Source organism: Ranitomeya variabilis, chromosome 3 (assembly GCF_051348905.1).
Source record: "Ranitomeya variabilis isolate aRanVar5 chromosome 3, aRanVar5.hap1, whole genome shotgun sequence".
In the NCBI taxonomy this organism is placed as follows: domain Eukaryota; kingdom Metazoa; phylum Chordata; class Amphibia; order Anura; family Dendrobatidae; genus Ranitomeya; species Ranitomeya variabilis.
The window spans coordinates 167,658,625-167,671,486 of NC_135234.1; the positions used below are offsets into that span (position 1 = coordinate 167,658,625).

Sequence of the window (12,862 nt, forward strand, 5' to 3'; positions counted from 1 at the left end):
ATGTGTTGAGGATGATCTAGATGGACGCCATCGGTCCTGCACTAAGGGTACCGTCACACAGTGCCATTTTCATCGCTACGACGGCACGATTCGTGACGTTGCAGCGTCGTATGGTTATCGCTCCAGCGTCGTAGACTGCGGTCACACGTTGCAATACACGGCGCTGGAGCGATAATTTCATGACGTATTTGCGATGTAGAAGCCGTTGGTTACTGTGCGCACATCGTATACAACCTGTGTCACACGATGCAATCATGCCGCCACAGCGGGACACTAGACGACGAAAGAAAGTTTCAAACGATCTGCTACGACGTACGATTCTCAGCGGGGATCCGGATCGCAGTAGCGTGTCAGACACAACGATATTGTAACGATATCGCTAGAACGTCACGAATCGTGCCGTCGTAGCGATGAAAATGGCACTGTGTGACGGTACCCTAACTCCTTGACTGACAATCACTCATCTGCTTTTATCTCCTCTCAGAAACTGATACCAAGCTCCTCTCTGCTCTGACTACCATACTGAACACTTCCAACACAAGAGAGCATGCCTTCTGTCCTCCATGAAAGTATTCCCCCTCTGTTGCTCCCACTTTTGTAGACTACAAGAGGACATACTGCTGGTGGTGTTTTATAGAAAATAGTGTCCTATGTATGATTCTAGAGCATGACCATAGGGGAGGTGAAGGGCCCAGTCACATCAGGGCTCTAGTGCTTTAGGAGTAGAGTTTAGAGAATATGTTTGAAACAATTGCCAAATCCGAATTTCCATATTCGTGCCATTTTTGTAACCTATTCCTGACGAATTTATGTTTGACAATTGGTTCCGAACATATTTGCTCAACTCTAGTCCCATTGACTCCAATTACAGTATGTTCAGCTGTGTTCGGCGAATATTGCAAAAAAAAATATTCGTCGGCAATCGTAATCCGAATTGAATTTTGAAACAGTCGCTCAACTCTATTTAGGAGGCCCAAAGTCTTTTTGCCTTATTGGAAGACATTACACAGGCTATATTATACAGAATGCCTAAAAATAACAAAAAAAAAGAATCTATATGCATCCACATGAAATCAGAGGCTTACCGATGTCCAGTAAAGACCTCAGGTACTGCTATAGAATAGGTACAAAATGGAATTATAACACGACCGGGTGCATGTGCTTTTCTCATTTTTCATTGCAATTGAATTGGTTTCTATTGTCAACTTTTTTTTTTCTCCCATCATTATGTCCACCGCTATTTATAATGCACCACTTCGGCAAGAAAATTGCTTTTTGTTAAAAGTTAAAACATTCTTTCAATCTGTTAAATTTTGTATAGGTTCCGTTGGAGAAGACGTTTGCTGATTATATCTTCTGCCAATGATGAAGAATGGGCCTATCAACAGCAGCTTTATGCACTGACTGGACAAGCTTGCAATATGGGTATGTATAATATCTAAAAATGTAACTGTAAATGTAAATGAACTTGTCTGGATGTGTGGTGAGAACTTTGAACCCCCAAGTGTTTCACTAAAGTTTATAATGCCCGGGCATGAAAATAAAAAATCCTATTTTTTGCCCACAAAAATAATTTTAGTCCCCCAATATTTTATTTTCCTAAGGGTAACAGGAGAAATTGGTCCCCAAAAGTTGTTGTCCAATTTGTCCTGAGTACGCTGATATCCCATATGTGGGAAAAAACTGTTTGGGCACAAGTCGAGGCTCGAAAGGGAAGTAGTGATGTTTTGGAATGCAGACTTTGATGGAATGGTCTGCGGGCATCATGTTCCGTTTACAGAGCCCCTGATGTGCCTAAACAGTAAAAAAAAAACACAAGTGACATCATTTTGGAAACTAGACTCCCAAGGAACTTATCTAGATGTGCCCCCTTTTTGGAACTAATCTACTGTTTCCTGTAAACCTAAGTAAATTTGTAGTGCATGGAGTTGTGGTACAATTTGAAGCAATCTTTCATACACAGGACAGGTTTGTTGAGGCAGGTGTCGCATTGATAAGTGGTGTCCTTGCGTATTCCCCTTTTGTAACACACTCGGCACCTTTTTTGTGGCTTGCCTTTTCTTTCAGTTGGCTACCCCTGGGAAATGCTGACCTGATACGATATGAGCACTTTTAGTTCAGGAAGTACTGGGGCCCACTCCTTCCTGAGTGCCAAATATCAGGGCCTTAACCACTACCTCCTGGAACTGAAGGTACGACGTATCGGTGGGCGTGCATATCATGACAGCAGCAAAGCGTTGAGCATTGCCATTTGTACGATGTGCACGGACAGCTTTTTGTACCACACTGTTGTGAATTAGACTTTTTGGCTCCCTCTTGTGGTCACTAGTGATATGACTCTGGGATTGTCTTTCTTCAGTTTGGCACTCACCTGGGTCGTTAGTCCAGGGGTGTCGCTATATAAACTTCCTGGATCCTTAGTCCAGTGCCTGGCATTGTTGTAATCAGATCCTTCTGTTGCTCCTGTCTGCTGGTCCTGGTTTTTGCAATATTAAGCTAAGTCTTGCTTCTTTGTTTTTTGGGTTATTTGCTTTGCTTCTATTTTTGTCCAGCTTGTACTAAATGTGAGTTCTGACCTTGCTGGAAGCTCTAGGGGGCTGGTATTCTCCCAGCGGCCGTTAGTCGGTTCGGGGGTTCTTGAATATCCAGCGTGGATATTTTAATAGGGTTTTTGCTGACCATATAAGTCATCTTACTATATTCTGCTATTAGCTAGTGGGCCTCTCTTTGCTAAATACCTAGCTCATTCTTATGTTTGTCTTTTCCTCTTACCTCACCGTTATTATTTGTTGGGGGCTTGTATCCAACTTTTGGGGTCTTTTCTCTGGAGGCAAGAAAGGTCTTTCTTTTCCCTTCAAGGGTTAGTTAGTTCTCCGGCTGGCGCGAGACGTCTAGAACCAACGTAGGCACGTTCCCCGGCTACTGCTATTTGTGGTGCTAGGATTAGATATATGGTCAGCCCAGTTACCACTGCCCTATGAGCTGTTTTTTTGTGTTTGCAGACTTGGTATTTATTCCTGAGACCCTCTGCCATTGGGGTCATAACACCACACCTTGGCCTTTCTCAAAGCACTGTACAGTTGGAGGAGTTGATCAGAGAGATCAACGCCCCCCATGTTTTTGTTGTACCCCAGTACACAGTCCGGTTTGCTGACCTGTGTAGAGGTACCTCGTATACTGCTGAGGGCTCTGCCATCACCATGTATGGTGGTCAAGAGGACATCCCTCTTGTCCTTGTACTTGGCCAACAGCAGGTGGTCGCTACATTGGGCTCTGCTGTCACCCTTTCTGAGCATCTGTTCAAGTAGCGTTTTCGGGATGCCTCTCTGATTTTTGCGGACAGTACCACAGGCTGCTGTACCTCACGCAGAGAGGGATTTGAGTAGTGGAATGTTGGAATAAAAATTATCGGTGTAGAGGTGATAAATCCCACACAATTTTCCCACTCACTCCCAGGACAGGGGGACACTCAGGGGGTTCAATCCTGGTGTCCTTTCCTTTCGTATACTCTAAAGCTGTAGGTGTACCCTGAGGTACTCTCATACAGCTTGTAGAGTTTGATTCCGTACCTGGCCCTCTTGCTGGGCAGGTACTGACGGAATCTGAGCCTTCCCTTTAAAATGACAAACAAGAAAAGATAGACTCATATGGTATGCACTACCACAAATAGTAAGAGAATATAAATGTACCAAAACACCTTTATTAGCACCTAAAAAAAAACACATTTAAAAACATTTAAAACATGAAATCCAAATCAATGCACACACCATACCCCAAGGAAAATAGAAGTCCCATCATTATGCCAACAATATCATATGAATATATATGGCCCTGTATGTTCCAGATAAGTCCTCCTACATGGGGTGCCCAATAGGGCTGAACAACATGACCCATGTATAACCCCACTGTCCAGACTCAGACCCCAAAGATAGGTGTCCACACTGCATATATATACACACACATATAGTCCCCAGATAAAATATCATGATATTCCAGGTAATCACAGTGGATACAACCTGTCAATTGGTCAAATCAGAGTAGCAGAGTGCAGCAAGGATTAATGGCACAGGGCTTCCAACAGGGGTTGAAACCCCATAAGGCAGAGAAGGAGACCAGCAAAATAGCCCAAGAAAATAGAAGGGGTATGGTGGGAGCAAGCCCCAAGCGTATCGCTGCCGCAGCAGCTTCGTCAGGGGAAGTGGCTAAAGGCGTACATAGCAGGATTAAATAGCATGCTCAATAACAATCATTACGTACCGCTGTGTGTGGAGCGTCATGCCATGGCATGACGCTCCACACACAGCGGTACGTAATGATCTATTTTCTTGGGCTATTTTGCTGGTCTCCTTCTCTGCCTTATGGGGTTTCAACCCCTGTTGGAAGCCCTGTGCCATTAATCCTTGCTGCACTCTGCTACTCTGATTTGACCAATTGACAGGTTGTATCCACTGTGATTACCTGGAATATCATGATATTTTATCTGGGGACTATATGTGTGTGTATATATATGCAGTGTGGACACCTATCTTTGGGGTCTGAGTCTGGACAGTGGGGTTATACACGGGTCATGTTGTTCAGCCCTATTGGGCACCCCATGTAGCATGTAGGAGGATTTATCTGGAACATACAGGGCCATATGTATTCATATGATATTGTTGGCATAATGATGGGACTTCTATTTTCCTTGGGGTATGGTGTGTGCATTGATTTGGATTTCATGTTTTAAATGTTTTTAAATGTGGTTTTTTTTAGGTGCTAATAAAGGTGTTTTGATACATTTATATTCTCTTACTATTTGAGGTAGTGCATACCATATGAGTCTATCTTTTCTTGTTTGACATGTTGTAACGTATAGACTAGGTATTGCACCCCGGTATGCTTATTCATACATGATATTGGTGCGCCCCTTTCTTTCTTATACTTTTGTTCCCTTTAAAATGAATCAAAGACTCATCCACGCAGATGTCCTTTTGGGGCACATACACTTCAGCAAACTTTTTGTTGAAGTGTTCGATGACCGGCCGAACGTTGAATAGACGGTCAAAGTTGGGGTCATCTCATGCGGAACATTGTGCATTATCGGTATAATGCAGGAATTTGTGGCTGGCCTCAAAACTTGTCCAGGCCATGATCATTCGGAACACTGGAGTGTTGTATAAAATACCTACACTCCAATATTGCCGAAGTTCTGGCTTCTTCAGGATCCCTATATGAGGGACCAGTCCCCAAAACTGCATCATTTCAAGGAGACCAGTTAGAAAATTATGAACCGAGGTTTTGCGCCAAAAATTGCCGAGCATATAAGCTTGTTTGGCCCACCATGAGGTTAATAAAATCCTCAGAGAAAAAGACTTTGAAAAAGTCTATTTCTGTGAGGTCGGTGGTGTCAAACTTGACTCTTGATTCTGCCACAAAATCAGGAATCAGTGGCTCATAATTTTTGAGGGGCGAGGTCCATACGTGGTCCGAAGAGGGGTGAGCTGGTTCATCTTCAGGAGTGGGCGCTGCCTCATCTTCTGTCCTGGGACGTCTGAATAGCGGTTTCGCAGGATCCAAGGAGGAAGAGGATGTGGATGAAGAATCCATAAAAGTAAAGAAATGTAGGATCCTCTCCCTCGCTATCAGTGTCGGAGGCAAGGAAAGCATATGCCTCCTCCATTTAATAGCGCTGTTGGGACGAACGTAACGGGCGGGACATTTTTTGTGTGAATATGGTGCTTTGTGTGTACTTTATTTATAACTATATGTGTGTGTGGGGGGGACAGCGATTGGTGCAAAGTTGTCTGAAAAGAAAAAGCTAAAAGAAAAAAAGTAAATGGGGAGAAAAAAATGCATGTGTAAAAAAAAAGTGTAAAACAGCAAGCACGTGCTCTGATAAGTGAACTGTTTCACTTATCAAAGTTCGGCAGCTGCTGGATGTGCGCACGGGGGTGGAGCAAGGAGAGGTGGAAAAAAACCAAAAAGGAAAATGGCATACACGAGCTCTGATAAGTGAACTGCGTCATTTATCAAAGTTTGGCGACTGCTGGATGTGCGCACGGAGGGGGGTGAAAAAGAAAAGCGAGCACGAGTGTTGGTCGGTGAACTGCGTCACTAATCAATGCTTGGCGGCTGCTAAATGTGTGCACAGAGGCGTCGCAAAGGGGGGTGGAGGGGGGTAAAAAGAGGGAGAAAGGGAAGGGGGGAAAGGGGATGTGGGTGAATGAAGAGAGATCGGGCAAGGATCAGGGTTCAACACAAGGTCCAACATAGGAGGAGATCTGGCAATGTGACCTTTCTGCAGGAATCCTCAGCTAGTGTGAGGATTCCTGCAGTGTGGTCCCTGACCTGAGCAGTCACACTGCTGTTGTGACCTGTCATTAGTCGGATCGATGATTACATCGATCACACCAATCTGCAGCTGCAGGCCTTTCTGGGCCTGTCCTAAACACTGGCCTAGGATTGGTGCTATTACAGCACCGATCCAGGCAGGTACCAGCAGGGCACAGCGCGGTAACACTACGGCTGTGCCCTGAGATTGGCATGATCATCGATCTCACAAATCTGAGCAGTTTTGGCCGATGACTGGCGTTGCCAAGCACCGGCCTAGGATCGAATACATCTGTACTCGATCCTAGCCTGGGGCCTCACTGTTTCAGGCAAAGCAATAAGAAAGGCTGCGATTGGCTGTTCAGAATTGAACAGCCAATCACAGTGATTGGAAGACCGGGTGGGTGGAGACAAGCCCTGGGATGCCAACACCACCTTCCTCCAGGTAAGATGGCGTCAGACTTTTAATGCCATCACCGTGACTTAAGTCGCAGTGTCGCATTAAAGGGCATGACATACTATCCCATCCATGGTCATACGGACCTGGTTCACATGGATGGGATAGTACAAATAGAAATAAATTGTAGCCGACAGCACTTCAACGCAGGAATGCACCTTCCAATCCAATAGCCCAATTGGAGAGAAGTCACAGTCCAGTACAAAAAAGGAACATCATCCCATCCAAGTGATGAATGATTAAAAGAGCTTTATTCTGCCATCATGATGGCAGAATAAAGCTCTCTTAATCTTTCATCACCTGGATGGGATGCTGTTCCTTTTTTGTACTGGACATGGACGGGATAGTATGTCAGAAAGGGGTTAATGTTGCTTTTTCCTTTCAGGACCATCGAGGGTTAATGTCAGTTTTTTTCCCCTGCTGGCAATCTGGTGTAACTGCAGTGCTGTTAGGTCAGCTGATGTGGAGGGGACCACTCCCATCATCCTTTAATGGTCACCTGATGCATCAGCTGACTGATGGGACAGAGTTTCTCTTGAGACCAGCCTTGCAGGAGCAGCTCTCTGGTGTCAGCCACTTCAGGTGTTTTGGAGTCCTGCTGCTGTGCTATCTGCGGTGTGGAGATTGTCAGCATTGTCTGGAAGCTAAGTGTGGTGTTTTCGCCTCGTCCCTTTCTTGTTTGTCACTGTCTTCTGTGTGATACTATCTGCAGTGGTGAGGCTAGCTCTTTTTGCCGGCCAGTGCACTAGCCAGGGCAGTGTGTAGTGACAGTGAGGGATGGGGTTCCTGAAGGCAGCGGGGGAAGGACCCGCTTAGGGCGTTAGGGGAGTGCAGGGTCAGGCTCAGGTTTGAGCAGGAGGTGACCATTCCTTCATGTCCATATTGATAGGGCCCCCTTTTCCATCCCATTATGTGTTTGCTGTGCCGTCTGCTAATGACCCCCCCCCCGTGGGGTCGCTATGCGTATCGTGACAGCAACCCTCAGACCGGCCGTCAGCTATCCTGACCTGCGCGTGACAGCTTCATAGAAATACATGCTGTCACATTCAGGTCAGGAGAGATGTTGGCCAGTCCAAGTATTGCGATGTGATCCTCTCGCATGTAGTATGGCTGTCTGACTGTTCACTTACTGGACTGCTTGGTGTAGTTTGGATAGGATCCCTGTTTTCTCTGTTGTAGATGTAGCAGTGCTTAGAATGCTAAGCTATGTATAACCTTGCCCACACCTTTGGTTGGTAGCTTACTGTGTACAGTGTAAATTGTCAGGAAGCTGGTGGGGGCAGGATTACACATATTACCCTGACTGGTTTGCATGTGAGACCTAGTCCTATTGTGATAATCTCCTGCTGATAAAACACTGATTGTATTGAAACTATAGCACACAGCCTAATAATGACACATCGCTGGAATCCGGGTTTCTACTACTACATCATGCTGCTCTCAGAATAAATATTAAAAACCTGCTGACAGGTGCTTTTTAAGATTGAATTGCATGTTTGTTTTTCTTTCCCAGAACATCGCTTATGTATGTATAAACCTGGTGTTTGTTTATGTATTAAAAAAAATTCTAAAGTTTGGGGGAGGATAGGAAATTAGATGGTACATGTGTACACCTTTTGAGTTTCATGATTCACTTGGAAAGAATGTACCATAAAAGCATGCCTGCTGTAGATAAAAACCATTGAGTTTACAAGTAAGGAAAATTATACATAAACTGTTTCTCTCTACAGTTAAAGGGGTATTCTCATTTTTGGAAGTTGTCCCTAATCATTTGGATCTGTAAGGAAAAAAATAAGTAGCATGTGCATGAGATTTCAGACATCTGCTGATATTGGAAAATGCTGCTTTTTTTCCTGCAGCAAAAGTGTGCTGGAAAAAAACTGCAGCAAAAGCACAACGTGTGAACAAGCCCTTATTGGTCTTGTTCCTGTGCAGTAATTTGCCAGTAAATGTATCAGTGTTTAATTTGCCATGTTGTACTGTGATATCACAGTTTGCAATTGTTATTTGAGGAATATGTTTTAACCACCAATGCTTCTGAATCTGCAACATATTTATGACCCTGTCATAGTGCAGGTCATAATTAGAGATGAGCGAATTTGTTTGACTCCCTCCTTATTCGGCAAACTATAGCGTTTACCAAATAGCTACAGAGGAAACCCGGATACCTGGAGCGCTCAGGAAACTTTACTCAAAAGTCAATTCACAGTGTATTGACCAACTTACCTATAAAATATATACATATCACACAACATAGTTTAGAGCAATCACAGTACATGCGTGGCACCCCAGGAGTTCGGGTACCACAGTGGTGCTGCCTTCCTCTCGGGGAGGGGAGCAAGGCGGGATCCCTTTGGCAGGTAATCTTACATGCAACACTTTCTGACTCCAGGCCAGAAGGGGGAGCTCTAAACCCGGTTTAAGGGGAACTTCCCAATATACATCCTGGTCTGGAGAAGGAGGTAGACAGTTGGTAGCAGGTAGTGGAGGAGCACAGAAGGACCTACAGTAAGAGCTAGAGGATGGCTGCGACTGGGCCCCTCTAAGCAGAGTGCAGAAACCAGAAGCCCGAGTCAGTGTGGAACTGCAAGTCCAACAGCAGAACCGGAGGACAGGAAGCTAAAAGTGACTTGCCCACCTAATACCTGAGGCACAGCAACAATTAGAGCCCAGAGTCACCGTGTACAGAGACTCCAAAGGAACGGCTCAAGTTGCCTACCATGCAGGGACTGTCCCAGGACAGAGAGTAACCTAGGACCTTGTCAGAACACTACAGACAGCAAGGGACTAGTAATTAGCGCAAAGTGGAAGGCTTCCAAACTGACCTGGCAAAGGGATTTCCTCTTGTCTTCAGGCTGCCTGGACTCCATCAACACCTGTTGCCGGTACCCTGGACTGAGGCTGACTGCAACAACAGTAAGGGTATGTGCACACGTTGCGGATTTGCTGCGGATCCGTAGCGTTTTTTGAGGTGCAGAAATGCTGCAGATCCGCAATTGATTTAGGCCATGTTCACACTTTGCGGGTTTTACCGCGGATCCGCAGCGTTTCTGCAGCTGCGGGTCCGCAGCAGTTTCCATTGCGTTTACATTTACATGTAAACCCTATGGAAACCGCAATCTGCTGTGCACATGCTGCGGGAAAAACCGCTCAGAAACGCAGCGGTTTACATTCCGCAGCATGTCACTTCTTTTGTGCAGAATCGCTGCGATTCTGCACACATAGGAATGCATTGATCTGCTAACTCCTGCATGGGCCTGTGCCCACGATGCGGGAAGTAAGCGGATAATGTGCAGATGGTACCCGGGGTGGAGGAGAGGAGACTCTCCTCCAGGCCCTGGGAACCATATTTGTGTAAAAAAAAAAGAATTAAAATAAAAAATAATGATATACTCACCTCTCAGCGCTGCACGCGGCCGTCCGGTGGCAGGGTTGCTGTGCGAGCAGGACCTGCGGTGGCGCCGCGGTCACATGACCGTGACGTCGCGGTCACATGACCGTGACGTCACGAAGGTCCTTCTCGCACAGCATCTTTGGAACCAGACCGCTGCGTGCAGCGCCGAGGATCGGGACGTCAGAGGGTGAGTATAACCATTTTTTTAAATTATTTTTAACATTACTATTGATGCTGCATATTGCTGCATATGCAGCATCAATAGTATAGGAGAAAACCCACAGCGGAAACCACAAAACAAACCGCGATAAATCTGCAGGGATAACCGCAGCGGTTTTGCCCTGCAGATTCATCAAATCCGCTGTGGGAGAACCCGCAGTGGACCACGCAAAGTGTGCACATAGCCTTACAGTACAATGTAAATCAATGGAAAAAAAAAATGCTGTGCACACTTTGTGGAAAATCCGCTGCGGAAATGCTGCGGATTTTAAGAAATAGCATGTCAATTCTTTTTTGTGAATCTGCAGCGTTTTTGTACCCACTCCATTATAGAAAACCGCAGGGGTAAAAACCGCAGCAAATCTGCAAGAAAACCGCAGCAAAACCGCACAAAAAAAGGTGCGGAAACGCACAAAAACCGTAGGTGCGTTTTCTGCCAGGAGAGTCAGAATCCGCACCAGAAATTCCAAAGCCGAATCCGCAACGTGTGCACATAGCCTAAGGCTATGTGCACACGTTGCGGAATTGCCTGTGGAATTTTTTGTGTGGATTCAGCATCTCTTGGCAGAAAACACAGGTGTGGATTTGATGCATTTTTTTATGCGGATTTACTGCGGATTTCTTGCGTTTTTTACCCCTGCAGACTTCTATAATGGAATGGGTACAAAAACACTGCAGATCCGCAAAAAAGAAGTGACATGCTACTTCTTTTAATCCGCAGCGTTTCAGCACAGAATTTTCCGCACCATTGGCACAGCATTTTTTTTTCCATTGATTTTCATTGTACCGTAAATCACTTGCGGATCTGCAGCGTTAGCCTAAACCAGGTAAAGACTTTACAACGCTGTATCCTTTACTCATTGACCAGCATACACCATCATCGCCATACACCTTGGGAGCACCTGTGGGAAGTGTCACCATCTTTGCTGCCATAACATCGCCCCAGAGGACCCCTTTAAGCAGCGTCGGCCCCCTCTGACCGAGAACCACAGGTGGCATCACGAATACAAACTTTATTCCTACAACTCCCTTAAAAGACCTTTCACCTTTTACTTGGGTGCCCAGGGCCACGGACCCGGTCCCGAGTACCCCAGGACCTGGCGGGCGACTCACATACACATAACCTATAAGGCTATGTTCACACATTACATTTTTGCAGCATTTTTTAATGTAAATTTTCAGCTGTGCTTCATAGTAACGTCAAAGTCTGAGATTTCAGAAATCTCATGTACACAGCTTGGGGTTTTTTCCTGACTGTTTTGTCAAAGAGCTACATTTTTGCAAAATGCAGCAAGTCACTTCTTTCAGAATTTTTGCATCGTTTTTCACTCATTGAAAGCAATGCATAGTGCAAAAATGCTGCAAAAAACACAGGTATCAGGTTTTGCTGCGCTTTTGGTTCCCTAAGGCCGGCATCACACTCAGCGTATGTAAATACGGTCCGTTTTTTACGGCCGTAATACGCAGAAATGTTCCCAAAATAGTGATCCGTATGTCATCCGTAGGCAGGGTGTGGCAGCGTATTTTGTGCATGTCATCCTCCGTATGTAATCCGTATGGCATCCGTCCTGCGAGATTTTCTCGCAGATTTGCAAAACCGACATCTAATGGCTTTTTGGCCTCAAATGTTCGTTAAAACATATATATATATATATATATATATATATATATATATATATATATATATATATATATATATATATATATGTCATTGAGACACATATATATATATATATTTAGATTTACTTCAGCGTGATATAGCAGAAAAGCCAGTAATTCAATTGCCGGCTTTTCATTTCTCCTTCACAAACCCGACAGGATATGAGACATGGTTTACATACAGTAAACCATCTCATATCCCTTTTTTTTCCATATTCCACACTACTAATGTTAGTAGTGTGTATGTGCAAAATTTGGCCGCTGTAGCTGCTAAAATAAAGGGTTAAATGGCGGAAAAAATTGGCGTGGGCTCCCGCGCAATTTTCTCCACCAGAGTGGTAAAGCCAGTGACTGAGGGCAGATATTAATAGCCTAGAGAGGGTCCATGGTTATTGGCCCCCCCCTGGCCACAAACATCTGCCCCCAGCCACCCCAGAAAAGGCACATCTGGAACATGCGCCTATTCTGGCACTTGGCCACTCTCTTCCCACTCCCTGTAGCGGTGGGATATGGGGTAATGAAGGGTTAATGTCACCTTGCTATTGTAAGGTGACATTAAGCCAGATTAATAATGGAGAGGCGTCAATTATGACACCTATCCATTATTAATCCAATAGTACTAAATGGTTAATAAAACACACACACATTATTACAAAGTATTTTAATGAAATAAAGACACATGTTGTTGTAATATTTTATTAGACTCTTAATCCACCTGAAGACCATCGTCCTGAAACAAAGTTAAAAAAACAAACAACAATATCCCATACCTTCCGTCGTTATGTCCCACAATGTAAATCCATCTGAAGGGGTTAAATCATTTT

General features: G+C 44.8%; 1 protein-coding gene across 2 annotated transcripts in view; it reads left to right on the forward strand.

The window, feature by feature from the left end:
• Window positions 1-12,862, forward strand: part of CCDC80 (coiled-coil domain containing 80) — a 174,962-nt gene that overhangs the window by 130,567 nt on the left and 31,533 nt on the right. For both annotated transcript variants that reach the window (XR_013223771.1, XM_077294830.1), the window contains exon 6: window positions 1,322-1,425. Coding sequence is in view for 1 of the 2 variants with exons in the window: in XM_077294830.1 (XP_077150945.1) it covers window positions 1,322-1,425 (104 nt within the window). In the remaining variant the exon portion in view is untranslated. The remainder of the gene's footprint in view (window positions 1-1,321; window positions 1,426-12,862) is intronic.